Source organism: Eumetopias jubatus, unplaced genomic scaffold (genome assembly GCF_037043125.1).
Source record: "Eumetopias jubatus isolate StellerSeaLion01/CBP00866 unplaced genomic scaffold, mEumJub1_p1.0 scaffold_2, whole genome shotgun sequence".
Taxonomy (NCBI): domain Eukaryota; kingdom Metazoa; phylum Chordata; class Mammalia; order Carnivora; family Otariidae; genus Eumetopias; species Eumetopias jubatus.
The window spans coordinates 170,478,343-170,493,531 of NW_028274808.1; the positions used below are offsets into that span (position 1 = coordinate 170,478,343).

General features: G+C 39.0%; 1 protein-coding gene across 11 annotated transcripts in view; it reads left to right on the forward strand.

Annotated features, from left to right (window-relative positions):
• Nucleotides 1-12,385, forward strand: part of TMEM156 (transmembrane protein 156) — a 65,334-nt gene extending 52,949 nt beyond the window's left edge. For 8 of the 11 annotated variants that reach the window (XM_088021209.1, XM_088021208.1, XM_088021212.1 and 5 more), the window contains 2 exons: nt 3,805-3,907; nt 6,607-7,174. In XM_088021209.1, coding sequence (XP_087877335.1) covers nt 3,805-3,907; nt 6,607-6,619 — 116 coding nt within the window. In that variant the 3' untranslated portion in view covers nt 6,620-7,174. Of the gene's footprint in view, nt 1-3,804; nt 3,912-6,606; nt 7,175-9,454 lie in introns of those variants that run through there. The other 3 variants (XM_028126442.2, XM_088021211.1, XM_088021213.1) reach the window with 3 other exon arrangements.
• The last annotated feature ends 2,804 nt before the right edge of the window (nt 12,386-15,189 follow it).

Here is a 15,189-nt window from a genome sequence, read left to right on the forward strand (position 1 = left end):
TCAAAGTAAATAAATAAAACCTTAAAAAAAAAAAACAAATTGGTAAGGGAAAATGATCACTTTGTGTACCTGGAAAATTTAAGAAAATTCTCTAAAAAAATTCTTTAAAAATAAAATTCAGTAAGAGACAAGGTATGAAATTAAGACAAAAATCAATAGCATTCATATCTTTATTTTTTTAAAAGATTTTATTTATTTATTTGACACAGAGAGAGACAGCTAGAGAGGGAACACAAGCAGGGGGAGTGGGAGAGGGAGAAGCAGGCTTCCCGCAGAGCAGGGAGCCCGATGTGGGGCTCGATCCCAGGACCCTGGGACCATGACCTGAGCCAAAGGCAGACACTTAATGGACTGAGCCACCCAGATGCCCCAGCATTCATGTCTTTTTTTTTAAATCATTTAAAAATATTTTATTTGAGGGTTTTAATAATTTCAATATTTAAGATTTTCCTTAATATTTAATTATTCTTTTTCTTATAATAGTTAAATGCAAAGAGAATATACTGATCTTTTTTTAACATATACTGTATTATTTGTTTCAGGGATACAGGTCTGTGATTCATCAGTCTTACACAATTCACAGCGCTCACCATAGTACTTACCCTCCCCAATCTCCATCGCCCAGCCACCCCATCCCTCCCACCCCCCTCCACTCCAGCAACCCTCAGTTTGTTATCTGAGATAAGAGTCTCTTAATCCCAGCATTCATATCTTTAAATAACAACCAGTTAAAAGATACTGCTGATTTAAAATAACCATAAAAGATAAAATAACTGGAATAAAATTAATATAAAGAACTACACAAAATCTTTCTAAAGAAAACCTCAGGGGTGCCTGGGTGGCTCAGTTGGTTAAGCGACTGCCTTCGGCTCAGGTCATGATCCTGGAGTCCCAGGATCGAGTCCCGCATCGGGCTCCCTGCTCAGCGGGGAGTCTGCTTCTCCCTCTGACCCTCTTCCCTCTCGTGCTCTCTCTCTCTCTCTATCTCATTCTCTCTCTCAAATAAATAAATAAAATCTTTAAAAAAAAAAAGAAAACCTCAGAAAAATCCTCCTGAGAGTCATAAAAATGACTTGAACAACAACAAAATGGTATATCATGTTCTTGAATACGAAAGATGAATATATAAAGTTATCAGTTCTTCCTAAATCATGAACAAGGTCATTTTAATATCCTAATGAAAAATAAGTTGTCACTAATAGCCAGGAAAAAATTGACATAGAAGAAGAAAGAGGAGAGGTATCCATTCCACCATGGTACTGGTACTTAAGTAGATGAAAATATCTAATGAGGGGCACCTGTCAGTTAAACGTCTAACTCTTGATTTCGGCTCAGGTCGTGATCTCAGGGTCATGAGATCGAGCCCTGCGTCCAGCTCCCCCGCTCAGTGTGGAGTCTGCTTAAGATTCTCTCTCAAATAAATAAATAAATCTTTAAAAAATATATATCTAATGAAAAATTAGAAAGCTTAGGACTTGAGTAAATGATGAGAGTGGCATATCTAATCAGTAGGAAAGAGAAGGATTATTGAATGAATGGTATTGGGACAACTGAATAAGCATCTAGGAAAGAAGATTACCTTAATCCAGAGTTCACACTAATACTAAGGTAAATTTCAAATGAGTCAATAATTTTAATGTAAACATGAAAACATAAAAGTAATAGAAGAAAGAACGGTAGAATTAATTTATAACCACAAAGTAGGGCTTTCTACCCATGACACAAAATTCAGTTAAAAGACTGATAAATTTGACTACGTGCAAAATAATGTACACAGTAAAAACCACTAGCGAAAGTTGTTTGCAATTCATCACATATGATAAGCAACATTTCCTAGTAAATAATAAATAAGGAAGTTCTAATAATTGACGGAGAGAAGACCATAACCCAGTAGACAAATGGGTAAAGGATATAAATGGACTGTTTATAGAAATGGAAATACAAATGGCTCTTAAACATATGAAAGCTTGTTTAGTCTCATTCACGGTAAATTCTCCCAAAAGAAATTTTTCTTTTGCTGTCTACTATGTTCCAATAATATTGGCCTTCTGGGTATAGGAGACACAGCAATGAGCCAAACAGAGATCTCTGGTCTCACTGAGCTTACGTTCAGGTGGAAATGCAAATTAAGGCTACACTGAAATGCCATTTTCATCTACCAGACTGGTAAAAGTCCAGAAGTTTGCCATCACACTCTGTAGCAAGGGGCGATAGGCCCTCTGCACTCTCATACTTTGCTAAGGTGAACAGGGAGGCTAAAGTGGTACAACTTCTATGATATGAAATTTGGCAATAACTATCCAAGTTACACATGCATAAGCCCTTTGAGCCAGCAATTCTATTTCTAGGAATTTCTCGTGTGGATTACTTACATAGGAGAGAAATAATGTATGTGCAATGTTTATTGCTAGTGTGTTTGCAATATTAGATTAGACACAATCTAATAGGAGGGTGTTTGAAGACAGGATGATACATCCATACTATGGAATACCAGGAAATTGTAAAAAAGAATGAGGAAGCATTTACGGGAAAAGATCTCTTAGACCATTAAATATACATACAAATATATGTATAGTATGCTACCAATGGTGTAAAGAAAGACAAAAAGAACATATGTACATATAAGTGTATAAATCTATCTATCATCTATATTTCTATCCACAAAAATCTAAAAACCTTGTTTGTCTGTGGCAAAGGAAGGAGAAAAGGGAAAGAATTATGTGATGTGGTAGAAAGCAGTTGTCTGTAGGAAGTGGGGTAAGAGGGAGACATTTTGCTGAATATCCCTTCATAGTTTATAAAATTTTAATCATGTGAATGTATCTCTTATTCAGAAAATTAAGTCCAAAAAATAAGTCTTTCTTATTAAATTTTTTTCTAATTAAAAGAATAAAACTCTGAGGGATGGTTTAACAGTATTTCTATTTTGGTAATCTGTACCAGTGTTTAATCATCTTCATGAATAAGAAGCATGATATTGTTTTTTTTAATGCATGTAGAAATTTTTAAAAATTAAAAAAAATTTTGATAAGCATCATAATCTTGATTACACTTAAACCTTCCTTTTTGATTTGTCTTCTTAGAAGCAGCTACTCAAACTTCTCTTTAAATTATAGGTCACCTCATTTCCATTCATGTCCAGGGCTTTGTATAAAAAGTAGAGACATCTGTGAAGCAAAAACCACATGTATTATGTAAAACTCAAGTTTCAATATAAAAACTAGAAAATCAAGGCCCCAGATCCCAGCAGAATGAAAGAGATACCATATGCCATGGGCCTGAAATTTCATCTCCTACCTTGAAGTCAGCTGCAGATAATATTAGAAGGATTTGATGTCACATAGTTCTAGAAAAGGAGGACAGATTAGAATTCATTTGATTTGGAACTTGGCTTCTTGGAAAATTGTCCCTGAAATCAAAGATGGTATTAATACAAATTCTTAGGGACCTATTCTAACAAAACGCAAAGAAAATATTTGCAGTCAGTTTCCATACTAAAGTTCCTTTCTTTCTACTTGGCATTGCATGCAAAAAATATTTTTCTCTACTTTGCTCCTCTAACTATGCATCAGGTCTAGAGCTCAGGAAGTGGGGGGAGAGGAGAAATGAAAGAAATAGAATTAAGAGAAATGGGTTAACGGTGTCACAGTTGTAGGCAGGAAATTTAGGGAGTGATGGAAACTGCCAATATCCTTGCTAGATGGAGGGCATGGTTCTCTTAGCACGTTGGAAAATGTTGTTATCTGTTTCTGCATTGCTATTGACAAAGCACAGACTAGAACAGCTCTCCTTCTTAAAAAATAGAGACCAAGCAGAGGCTGCCCTTGACTCAGGTCAAGAAAGTGCTTCCTCCAATACCGGAACTAGAAGTTACCTCCATGGTGCATCTGCAAGATCAGTATACACGGTAAGTGATGATTTGGCTTTACTGATGATTTGCCTTTGTTCATTATAAACGTGAAAGATCCAAGGAGGTACAATTTACCCCAACCTTCATTTCTATCTGGGAGTAGGAGACGAAAAGTGATGAACTTGCAAAAGCAGTTCAGATGAATTAGATGACATGAAATAAAATCACTATTTCTTCCAAGGTCTAAGAAGGACCAAAAAACAAATCTCTTAGTCTGTTAAACAGCATGTGCCCCTGAGATGACAGCTCATCCCTTGGCTGTTTCCTCAGGTTGGGTCATACATAATCCCAGCAGGCCAATCGTTTCAGTCGGCACATAAGAGAAGAGAGAATGTGAATTTATAAGCAGAACAACCCCTGACCTTCAATTACTGAAATTAAGAACTTCCCTCAATGTAACATCTGATGATCTAATTAATGTGCATTGATTTTCATGTACTTAAATCCCAAACTGTGGTCAGAAGTGTCTTAGAAATATTTTTCATTCATTCAACACATATTTATTAAGTAGCTGTTATGTTAAAGGCACTATAGACAGCTATTGTAGGGGGTATAAAAATTATAACAGAGAAGAGGGGAGACACTAGCATTTATCAGTATCCTTTTATTGTGCTTCATGGTGATAGGCTAGATCATTCACTTGTCTTTATTTTTTTTTTCAGTTTCAGGTGTAGAATTTAGTGATTCAAAACTTACGTACAATACCTGGTGCTCATCAAAAGTGCTCTCCTTAATCCCCTTCGCCGATTTCCCCATCCCCCCACCCGCCTCCCCTCTGGCAACCAACTTTGTTCTCTAGAGTTAAGAGTCTGTTTCTTGGTTTGCCTCTCTTTTCTCCCCCCCATATTTGTTTGTTCTGTTTCTTAAATTCCATATATGAGTGAAATCATATGGTATTTGTCTTTCTCTGAAAGACAAAATATGTCTTTGACTTATTTTGCTTAACACAATACTCTCTAACTCCATCCGTGCCACGCAAATGGCAAGATTTCATTCTTTTTTTTTTTATGGCTGAGTAATATTCCAGTGTGTGTGTGTGTGTGTGTGTGTGTGTGTGTGTGTGTGTGTATACCACTATTTGTTCTTCATGATACATGATACCTAGGTAGTTATCAGTCAAGATTCTAGCAGGAAACTAATAGTATACTCAAATGGAATCATTTGAGGTGAGTTTAATAAAAGGTCTATTAAGTCAGGTTGTGGAAAAATCCAAAAGGAGAGTGCAGCACCCTCAAACTAGTCACAGTGGGGCTCTGCTGCTGTCCCTAAGACTAAAGGGGCAAGGAACCCAGAGAGACAGAGACAGAGACAGAGGCAGACAGACAGACAGACAGACACACACACACACACACACATGCACACACACGCACGCATGCACACTGATGGACTATGTCGGGAGGGCTGCCTGATAGGGACTGTGACTTTTAGTCAAGTGACAACAGCCTGTGATTGCCCTGAAGAGAGAGAATATTTCACTTTGGCTGTTCTCTTTCCCCGATGTGCCAGTACTTACCATTGGTCAAACCCAAGCAGAGCTAGAGGACACTGGAGCTGGTTTGAGGCAGTTCATATAGATTGGCCTCCCAGGGTACCAAGCAGGGTGGGAAAAAAAAATGGAGTGCAGATCTAGAGAGGCAAAGGGATCAAGCACAGGTGGTTCAATATGTCAAACTGGAAACTAACTGCTAAGGATATATTTGTGTTCAGAACTAGAGAGAAGCAGGTCTTAGTGTTTGGGTCTTAGTGGAATCAGAGTCTGCTCTTGGCTCAGAAATTGCTAAGTAATCTAGACTAATGTAATCATAGAATTGTTTTAATGAAATATTATGCTTGATGCCTCTCATTCTGGTCCTCCTTGTTCAGGGATGCTTGACCTTGCATATGAAGAGATCCCCTTTGTTCATTCACCTAATGTTTTTTGAGCACTTACTGTATGTCCAGAATTCTGCTACTCATTGGCCAAATAACATGCAGTCAGTGGAGAAATCAGATTGAGGAGTCTTAATTCCAATAGAGAGTCACAGGGGCCTCAAGGAGCATAACGGAGAGACCCCCTCATTCAGAAGAAATGCTGCCTAGCATTTAGTATGTGTTCAATAAGTATACGTTGAATGGATGATTAAATCCCAACTTCTATGTCTCTTTAAAAGAAATTTGCATGAACACTTACACTTTCATTTTATAGAAAAGAAAATTAACCCAAACATACTGTAGTGACAGAAGCTCGAGGAGACCCTCTGTTCTCTGGGTCCTAGGCTGAGAAGTTTGTTACCACTAACCACAGAGTCTTCCTAGGTTTATAACGGAGGCTCCATTGCCTAACACAGGATTGGAAAGAGCTCTTAATCCGTGATATTGGGGAGCGCCTGGGTGGCTCAGTTGGCTAAGCACCTGCCTTTGGCTCAGGTCATGATCCTGGGCTCCTGGGATGAAGCCCGGCATCGGGCTCCCTGCTGAGTGGGCAGTCAGCTTCTTCCTCTGCCCCTTCCCCCACTCATGCTCACTCTCTTAAGCTGTCTCTTTCTCTCACAGATAAATAAATAAAATCTTAAAGTGATATTGGGAGGTTTTTTGGTATTCTTATAATACATAGTTTTAATAAATGATTTAAAAAATTATTCTCCACTAATTCTTTTCAGGTAATAGTTAACATTTTTGTGGTAATAACATTTGTCTTTTTTTTCTTCAATCTTCAGGGTATCCTTCTGAATTCCTCTGGACCATTTGGACTGAACCCTTTTGAAGAATACTCATAACTTCATTTTGGGAATGAGCTAACTAGTAAATATATGGGTCCAGCTGAGGATTCACAATAGGAAACAGTAGGAATGCTGACTGGTTGATGAAAACTGGCTCAAGAGCATTGATTTGACCCACGAGATCAAAGAAATGAGAGTTTTTTCAGGAAGCCGTCATGAGTCATGGAAAACAAGCTGATGAAACCCATGGAAACAACAAGGGAATGCTCACTGTCTTTGCTTATCTGTCATTATACAGCTTACAGTGGCCCCAAGAATTTGATTTTGAAAGGAACCAAAACCAGGGTCAAGGATGAAAATCTTTTCTCTCGTTCGCCCACATTGAAGATTCTAATTTGATGGGTTTTCCTATACAGATGGATTGTTTCTATTTGGCAAATTACTTAAGAGGGCCTGGGTTGTTCCTTTATACATTTGTTTGGATTTATAAATTTTGCCTCCTTTTGGCACTGAGGATGTTTTAAAAAATTTCAAAGATACCAAAATAAAATGAATTTAAGTGAAATACTAAATGAAACGAGTATTTAAATCTAATAGCAAAATGTTTCTTCTGATTCTTCTTGGTGTTTGTATTTTTCATAGCTATCATTGATGTCAAGAATAAGTATAGTTATTGGGGCGCCTGGGTGGCTCAGATGGTTAAGCGTCTGCCTTTGGCTCAGGTCATGATCCCAGGTCCTGGGATCGAGTCCTGCATCGGGCTCCCTGCTCTGCGGGAAGCCTGCTTCTCCCTCCGCCTCTCTCTCTCTCTCTCTGTCTCTCATGAATAAATAAATAAAATCTTTAAAAAAAAAGAATAATTATAGTTATTAATTACAATAAAAGCTCATATAGACAAGAGGGCATCTCTCAACATTGAAAAATATAAAAATACCTTTCCAGAGTTAAGGTGGAATTTAATCTCCTGGCATCCTTATAAGGTTACACCTGTTTGTCTGAGCAGATTTCTAGAGTTTAACTGCAGGGTCAGATTTACTGTTAAGCAACCTAACCGGAATGAGTGATTCAGCACAAAGAGGTTTTTCCCGGTACTCTTTTTCTTTTCTTCCTTTTTGCTAGATCACAAACTGAGATTCTAACCGTAACATTTAGGGATTGAAGATTTGGCAAATGGAATTCTGGTAGTCTCACTTTTTATTGTCTCTGTGAACTTGATTAATAGGTGAGTCGGGCTCAGGTCTGGGATTATTCAGCAGGAGTTTAGGGGTATCACACTCCATGAGGGATGGATATTATACAATTTCTGAAAGGCCAAATTATTGTTTCCTTGCACATTGCCTATTATGTTCAGACAAATGACTTGAAAATCAGTGGGAACTTGGCTTACAAAAGGCATAAATTAAGCTTCAAATTCTGTTAAATTGTGGCAGCTCTCTGGAAGCTAATTTCACTTATTTATTGAAATAATAGACTTTAATAGATGGTGTGAAGCATTCGAACATTGTAGATGGCCTGCTGTCTGCCTACAAAGAGTCTATATTCTGGTAGAGGAGACAGGGCATGCATACTACTAGTTATAATGCTAGACACAATAGGGTAAGATAAATGTCATGTACAGGCTTCACGCTTCTTTCTGGGAATTCACAGGCCAGTGAATCATATCTGGTTGGCGGTAAGCAGGGTAGGCTTTTCAAGAAAGTGGGTGTAAGCAGGGCTGAAGGTGGTTTTTCTTGATCTTTCAGAAGAGATCAAACTTCCCAAGTATACACTTCCTCAGCCTCCATAGCCCTTTTCATATCTGTTATTTATACTTATTTTTATGGTTATTAATTAATTCTGTTGCCCTTTCTAGACTGATTCTGCTCACCATAATATTCCTGGCAGCTGGTATGATGCTTGGTTCACAGAAGCTTCTTAATACATATTTGTTGGAACAAAACCATTTACTGAGCCCTCTGTACATCAGGCACATGCCCTGTAGAGTTTCACTTCTTCCTTATAATGACTCCTGGAGATAGGTGTCATTGTCCCTAAGAAGCTCACCAATTTGCCTATGGTCTCAGGAGTGATATGTGGATTCAGTTCTAGGTTGAAGTGTCTAAAATATACTTTTGTACCTACTCTATGTTTAATAAAACCAAATTTTACAAAAGACAAATATCATATGAATTGCATTTTCCTTTCTTCCTCTTTCAGGAGATAGCTTCTCTCTTTTGCTCTCCCAACTATATTTCTTTCCCTTCATGTAAAACATGGTAGAATAAAGACTTGGGCTCAATTTTTTGACAATTTATTCTCATAATTTGACTTTGATTGCTTCCTTCCCTGTTTCTTTTTGATTTTACTTCTCTTTTCTGTCTATATCTTTCATAATCATCTCTAACTATTGGTGCTATTCTGATGGGTGGTGATCTTAGGACAATAAGTGGAAGGTCTTACATTTTTAAAATCTCAATAACGTATGTTATCAATTAACCTAGAGGTATGACAACCAAATCTTTGGCTGGGCTTAGAAACCCCTCTGTGAACTGGAAATCATGTACTTTAGTAAAGACAAAGTAGTATAGACGTTTCTGTGATTTGAAGGACAAGATGAAGTGTACATGCATGGGAAGGGGAAAATCAGAACATTTTGGTAAAAATATACTTCACAAAATCCTCTGGATGAGTTATATTCCTTCCTGAGAGGTAAGACTGTTCCCAGAGGGAAATATGGATTTAACATGGCTACTTACTGGAAGAAAATCATTTTGCGGGCTATCAGTTGAGATACTTTCATCTGTAAATAATAATAGACCCAAGTCAAAATGCCTTAAGTGATAAGATGTATTGTCTTACCTAACAGGAATTCTGAAGAGAATGCTTCCAGAGTTGGTGAATTCAAGACCTCCTACCAAATGCACCCAGGTTTTCCCCCGACTTTCCTCTCTACCATCATCTGACTTTTGTCTTCGGGGTTCCCTCTAGTGTTTCCAAGAAGAGATGAAATGGTGGTGCCATAGCACCAGCAATCATCACGTGCTCAGCCCACAATGTCCTTTTTAAGAGTAAAGAAACCTTTATAAGAAGCCTTCCCAGATTTCTCTTCATGTCAGAGCATCTAGAGTTGGATCATGGACATGTTCTTAAACCAACCAATGATGGAGGGGATGAGACCATCGTGACAAATTTAGAAGGATCCAGATTTGCCTGGTTCTTAAGGAGGGGAGAGGAACTGACCATCAGAATCAAAACAGGGCTCTGCAAATATGGAAGAGGAGGAAGACTGGCAGGTGCCTCTGGGCACGTGCCTCTTCAATTCCAAGGAGATGTGCAGAGAGAAACTGGCTGAAAATAAAACCCAGGCTTGGTTTCTCCCCCAGACCAATCTCCTGGAGCATGCTAAGGCTATTCTTCAAGTATGTGTTTTTGCCCAAACTTTCGCGAAGAGTGTACGCAAAGTTGTCATGGTGTCATAATCTCTCTGCAAAGTTATGTTTATTTTCAGATGGACTGTAAAAATAGCCTATCTGTTTTCACACGGAAGAGTGATATCACTGTGTGATATTACAAGAGCAGGCACAACACCTGTAGTAAAGAGCCACATAGTCGTCATTATCTTTCTTTCATACCTTATGCCAATTTCCTCTTAGGGAAATTACCTCTCACCCATGGAATGATGTCTTAATGGGGCTGTAAATCAAAGTTTCTTGCCCATCAGCCAAGGCGTGACATGTGGCCAGAGCTAAACCAATTTGACCCTCCATGTCAGGACTTTGATTTATAGGTACAATGACATATGGGTAGAAAAAAACCGACTTGGGCTTATTCATCCCAGCAGCAGAGTTGAGTCATTCCTGCTTTTAGACGCCCCAGTACACCCCGAACTGCCACCAAACTGCCTTGGTTCTGAGACTGGTTCTCCAGCCTTCCCTTTGGTTCTGTGAGCTACCAATAATATCTTTGCAAAAAGATCCTTTTCCTGCTTAACTTTCCACACTTGGCTTCTGTTGCCTGCTCAATATAACATCTGACATCTATTTTATTTTGTAAAGTCAGGATCTCTGAGCTGTAGCAAATCTTAGAGATCATCTGGTTAATGCCCTCATTTTCCAGGTAAGGAAACCAAAGCCCCGGAGGTTGAGGGTTTCAGCCAAGTTCATTTCGCAGACTGTCTGTGACAGAACTGAGATTAAGACAAGGTCTCCTTTGCCCAGGATCCTGGAGTCTGCTTTTTATTTTAATTCCTTTTTAGTACAAACCACAGCCTCCTTCTCTGTCTCCCCTCTCTCTCTCTCTCTGCAATGCTTAATAGAAAATAGTGGCCTAAAATTCTTCATTCTCCCCTCCCCCAACTGACAATTTGCTTTGTACAGTTTAAAAACTTGTTTCAGAGGTAGTCCTTTCTGGGATTTGGCATCTGGTAACGACAGGCATCAGTTTATATCCTTATATGGAGCCCTGATTCTTCCCAGTTATCTTTAAATGTTTATTTTCCCCTTACATGAAAATAATGTTGGGAAAGGAAATGGTTTGCTCTGGGGAAGTGTATGGGCTGGAGTTCTCAAAGTGATTACTTACCACTAACAAGTCTGACTTCTAGATGTGTGCATTTGGGGAGAGCCTTCCTTCCTGCACATTGAAAGATACATATCCGCTCCATCCTTCTCAGCTGCTTTAGGGAAGTCAAAGCTCATACAATCACTGCCAAAAGGGCCAAATGTTGGGGTAGGAGTTGGGGAGGGGGTTAATAATAATACAGTAGTCTCCCCTTATCTGTGGGGGATATGTTCCAAGACCCTCAGTGGCTGCCTGAAACCGTGGATAGTACCAACACCTATGTATACTATGTTCTTTCCTACACATATATACCTCAAGTTTAATTTCTAAACTAGGCACAGTAGGAGATTAACAACAATAACTAATCATTGAGAATAATTATTAACAATATACTATAACAAAAGTTATGAGAATGTGGTCTCTCTCTTGAAAAAACTCACCGTACTGTACTCACCTTTCTTCTTGTAATGGTGTGAGATGATAAAATGCCTCCTTGATGAGATGAAGTGATGTGAATGACTTAGGCCTTGTGATGGAGCCTTAGGTTACCTTTGGCCTTGGGCCGATTCACTGGGAGGATTGTCTGCCTCCAGACCACCGGTAACTAATCCCAAGGCAAGTGAAACCCTGGATAAGGGGGAACGACTGTAGCAGTAATTATGTGCCCGCCGCTACTGTAAGCACCTAGCAGGGATTAGTTAATGGGTTTTGTCTCATAACACTCACAGCTGTACATTCTAGCCCCCTTTTGGAGAGTTCCAATGCAGAGTAACAGACTAAAACGTTTTCCATGTCCTGTAGTTAAAAAAAATGTAAAGAAAAAGGTTTACTAATGGTTAAATACAGTTCGCAGGAAAATCTTTTCCTTTTTCCTTCCCAATTATCCCTAAAGACCAGTATTGAGTCAGGAGGTAAGGACAATTATCCATCACCCCAATTTACAGGTGAAAAAATTAAGGCAAAGAGAGGTTAAGTAACTTACTCAAGATCATGCAGCTATTAAGTGGCAGAGTTGAGGGGACCTGCGGTGGGTTAAGTCTCTGACTCTTTTAGGCTCAGATCGTGATCTCAGGGTCCTGGGATTGAGCCCTGCCTCGGGCTTCACACTCAGCGTGGAATCTGCTAGAGATTCTCTCTCCCTCTCCCTCCCACACGTGCTTTCCCGCTCTCAAATAAATAAATAAATACATATTTTTAAAAAGTGACAGAGTTGAGATTTGAACCCAGGTTGTCTAGGTTTCAAACTCCATGCTCTTAACCCTCTACTCTGTCGCATCTTAATCATCTCTTTACGTAGGGAAGAGTAGTTTCTTTTCCTTACGAAAAAAAAATTGTCCAATACAGACAAATGCCTTTCATAAACACTTCTTTTTTTTTTTAAGATTTTATTTATTTATTTGACAGAGAGAGACACAGCAAGAGAGGGAACACAAGCAGGGGGAGTGGGAGAGGGAAAAGCAGGCTTCCCGCTGAGCAGGGAGCCGGATGCAGGGCTCGATCCCAGGACACTGGGATCATGATCTGAGCCAAAGGCAGATGCTTAACGACTAAGCCACCCAGGCACATCTCATAAACACTTCTCAGAGGGGTTCTGTATCATGAATCTCTGTGTTTCGACAATGCTTGCAGGGTACACTACACACAACACTCTACCACAAGAACTGCTCTGGCGCAAATGCTTCTCTTGTGTCTACCCATGTATCAGAGTACCTCCACAGAACTGAATTATTTGGTGGTTGTGAGAGGAATTGCACAGAAAGAAGCTTTTGGCTCTAGATGCTCATAAAATAGGCTCAACAAATAATTGTCTCATCAATTACTTAAAAAGAGTTAAAATCTTTTCACTCATTTCATGATCCCCTATGGTGAGAGATAGTAATGACAATGCAAAAACACCCAAATATTGATGAAGAAAGGCTGTGAATCGAGTACCTGGAATGTCCCTTTCTGCTTACCGGGTTCAAAACACATTTTTCGACTTGAAATTTGCTACACAGACACAGGAAATCATCTCTATTCCCCTCCCTATTTTGGCAAACGGACAATACAAGTTTTATTTTTAAACAGTGTATCATAACAAAGTTCCACTATGTCAAAACAAACCAACAGTGCTTAATAATTACATCATAGTGAGATTTTTTTTTCTTATTTTATTCTTTATTCAGAGGGAAAAATTCAGTAGGAAAAAAAAGGTATTTTATAAACTTTCTATTTTATTCTAGCTATCTAAATAACAGACTAATACTAGAAGAAAAGTTCTCCATTATTCAGTAATTGTTGCTTTTTTTACAGAACAATTAGATTAATGTGAGCAATAAGAATCTTTTTCAATGGCATGTTTTAGTGCCAGAAATTCCATCAGAGACAGAAATCAGATAGGCCATACTCTAGACAATGTGCTCATTTAAATGGGATGGATAGTGGTGGAGGAGCAATAGGGAGGTCAGACAGGGAGGTGAGAGGACAGTATCCTGCTTCTCTTGGGAACCAGTTGTACGAGCTCTGGGACCCAGGTTGGCCTACTGGTGCCCCAAACTGGTTTGTTTGAAAGACTCCATCTTTCCTTCCTGTTTAATGAATACCACCATAATATTTGAGCAGTGTGGAACCTCCCCCACCATCTCAGCACTCAGACTTAATTTTTATTAGTTTTTTCAATGGAATTTACTTGGAGTACATTACCCATTAAAGCTTTGGATGGGCTCCCTTTTGATAATTAACATATTGCTGATGTGGAGGTCTTTCAGTTATTCATCTATTTGTTAATATAACAGCTACCTTATTCCAGGCACAGTCCCATAGCTGAGACAGGTAATGGAGACAATTATAATGCAGCCTGGAAAGGGCTGGGCTGGGGCTTAACTCCTTGAGGAACTGGTTTCATCCATCTTTGAAAATCCAGTACCAAGCCAGATGCCTGATACAGAAATTACCCAATAAGTGTTTGTGGACTTAATGAATAGAGTGCTATGGGAACCCAGACAAGGGGCACCTAAATGAAGGAGGAAGACAGAAGTGAGGGAAGACATCCTGGAGGAGGGGATGCAATCTTAGTCTTAAAGGATAAATTGGTTAGGGTAGAAGGAACACATATAAAGGCACTTGGGCAAAGATGTACAGAAAAGGGGGCCCTACTTCAAGGTCTATGTGTCTTTCAAACACACATACACATGCATACACCCACACATGGGCTGACATGCGGGAGATAGAAGTACGCTCTCTTTGCAAATAGTAATAACTATGCTATTCTCTATTTCAAGGACATTGCAGTAATTAATGTGTGACAGAGATGGGCTTTGTTAAGCTTGCGAATGTCAGAGTTCTGCAGGGGAGATCGACAATACAGTGATCTATTGTGATATTTTTCACACTATATAATTTGAGCTTGTAACTGCTTAACTAATTAAAGATTAAGCATGCAGGCCTTAAATGCTACTGCACAACTGAAAGAATGATTTACTACAGCAAAGGATATTGGAATAGAGGGAAGGCAGATTGCAATCAGAGGAGCACCACTGTGGGGTGCTGTTAACTGGTGCTCTGGAACGAGGCTTCCCTGTTCAACCTGGAGAAAAGTTGCACCGTAAATCCCCATTTTAGCGAGTTCCAGTACACAATAACTAACTAAAAGGTTTGGGAAGTCCCTATAGCTTAAAAAAGGTGTGTGTGTGTGTGGGGGGGCTTATTAATGGTTGAACACCCTTCTCAGGAAAATCTTTTTTTTTCCCCTTCTCAGTTATCCCTAAATACCAGTTTTTGAATCATTGTGGTAAGAGAAGACTGAGACACTGGAGGATTTATGGAATTTCATCTCACTTTTGGGGTTATACTACAGCCAAATTAAAAAAGTTCAGACAAAAATCAATTCCATTAAAGCACACTTTCATTTGTCTAATGATGCTATATTGATTTTGGAATGCATTGTTCTATGATGTTATCAATATTGTTCAATACTTTAATCCATAAGGGTCCTTCATAGGCTCCAGTCAATGCATGGTGGCAGTTGCATGTGTTCAATTGCCACTACATAGAGGTGAGGGG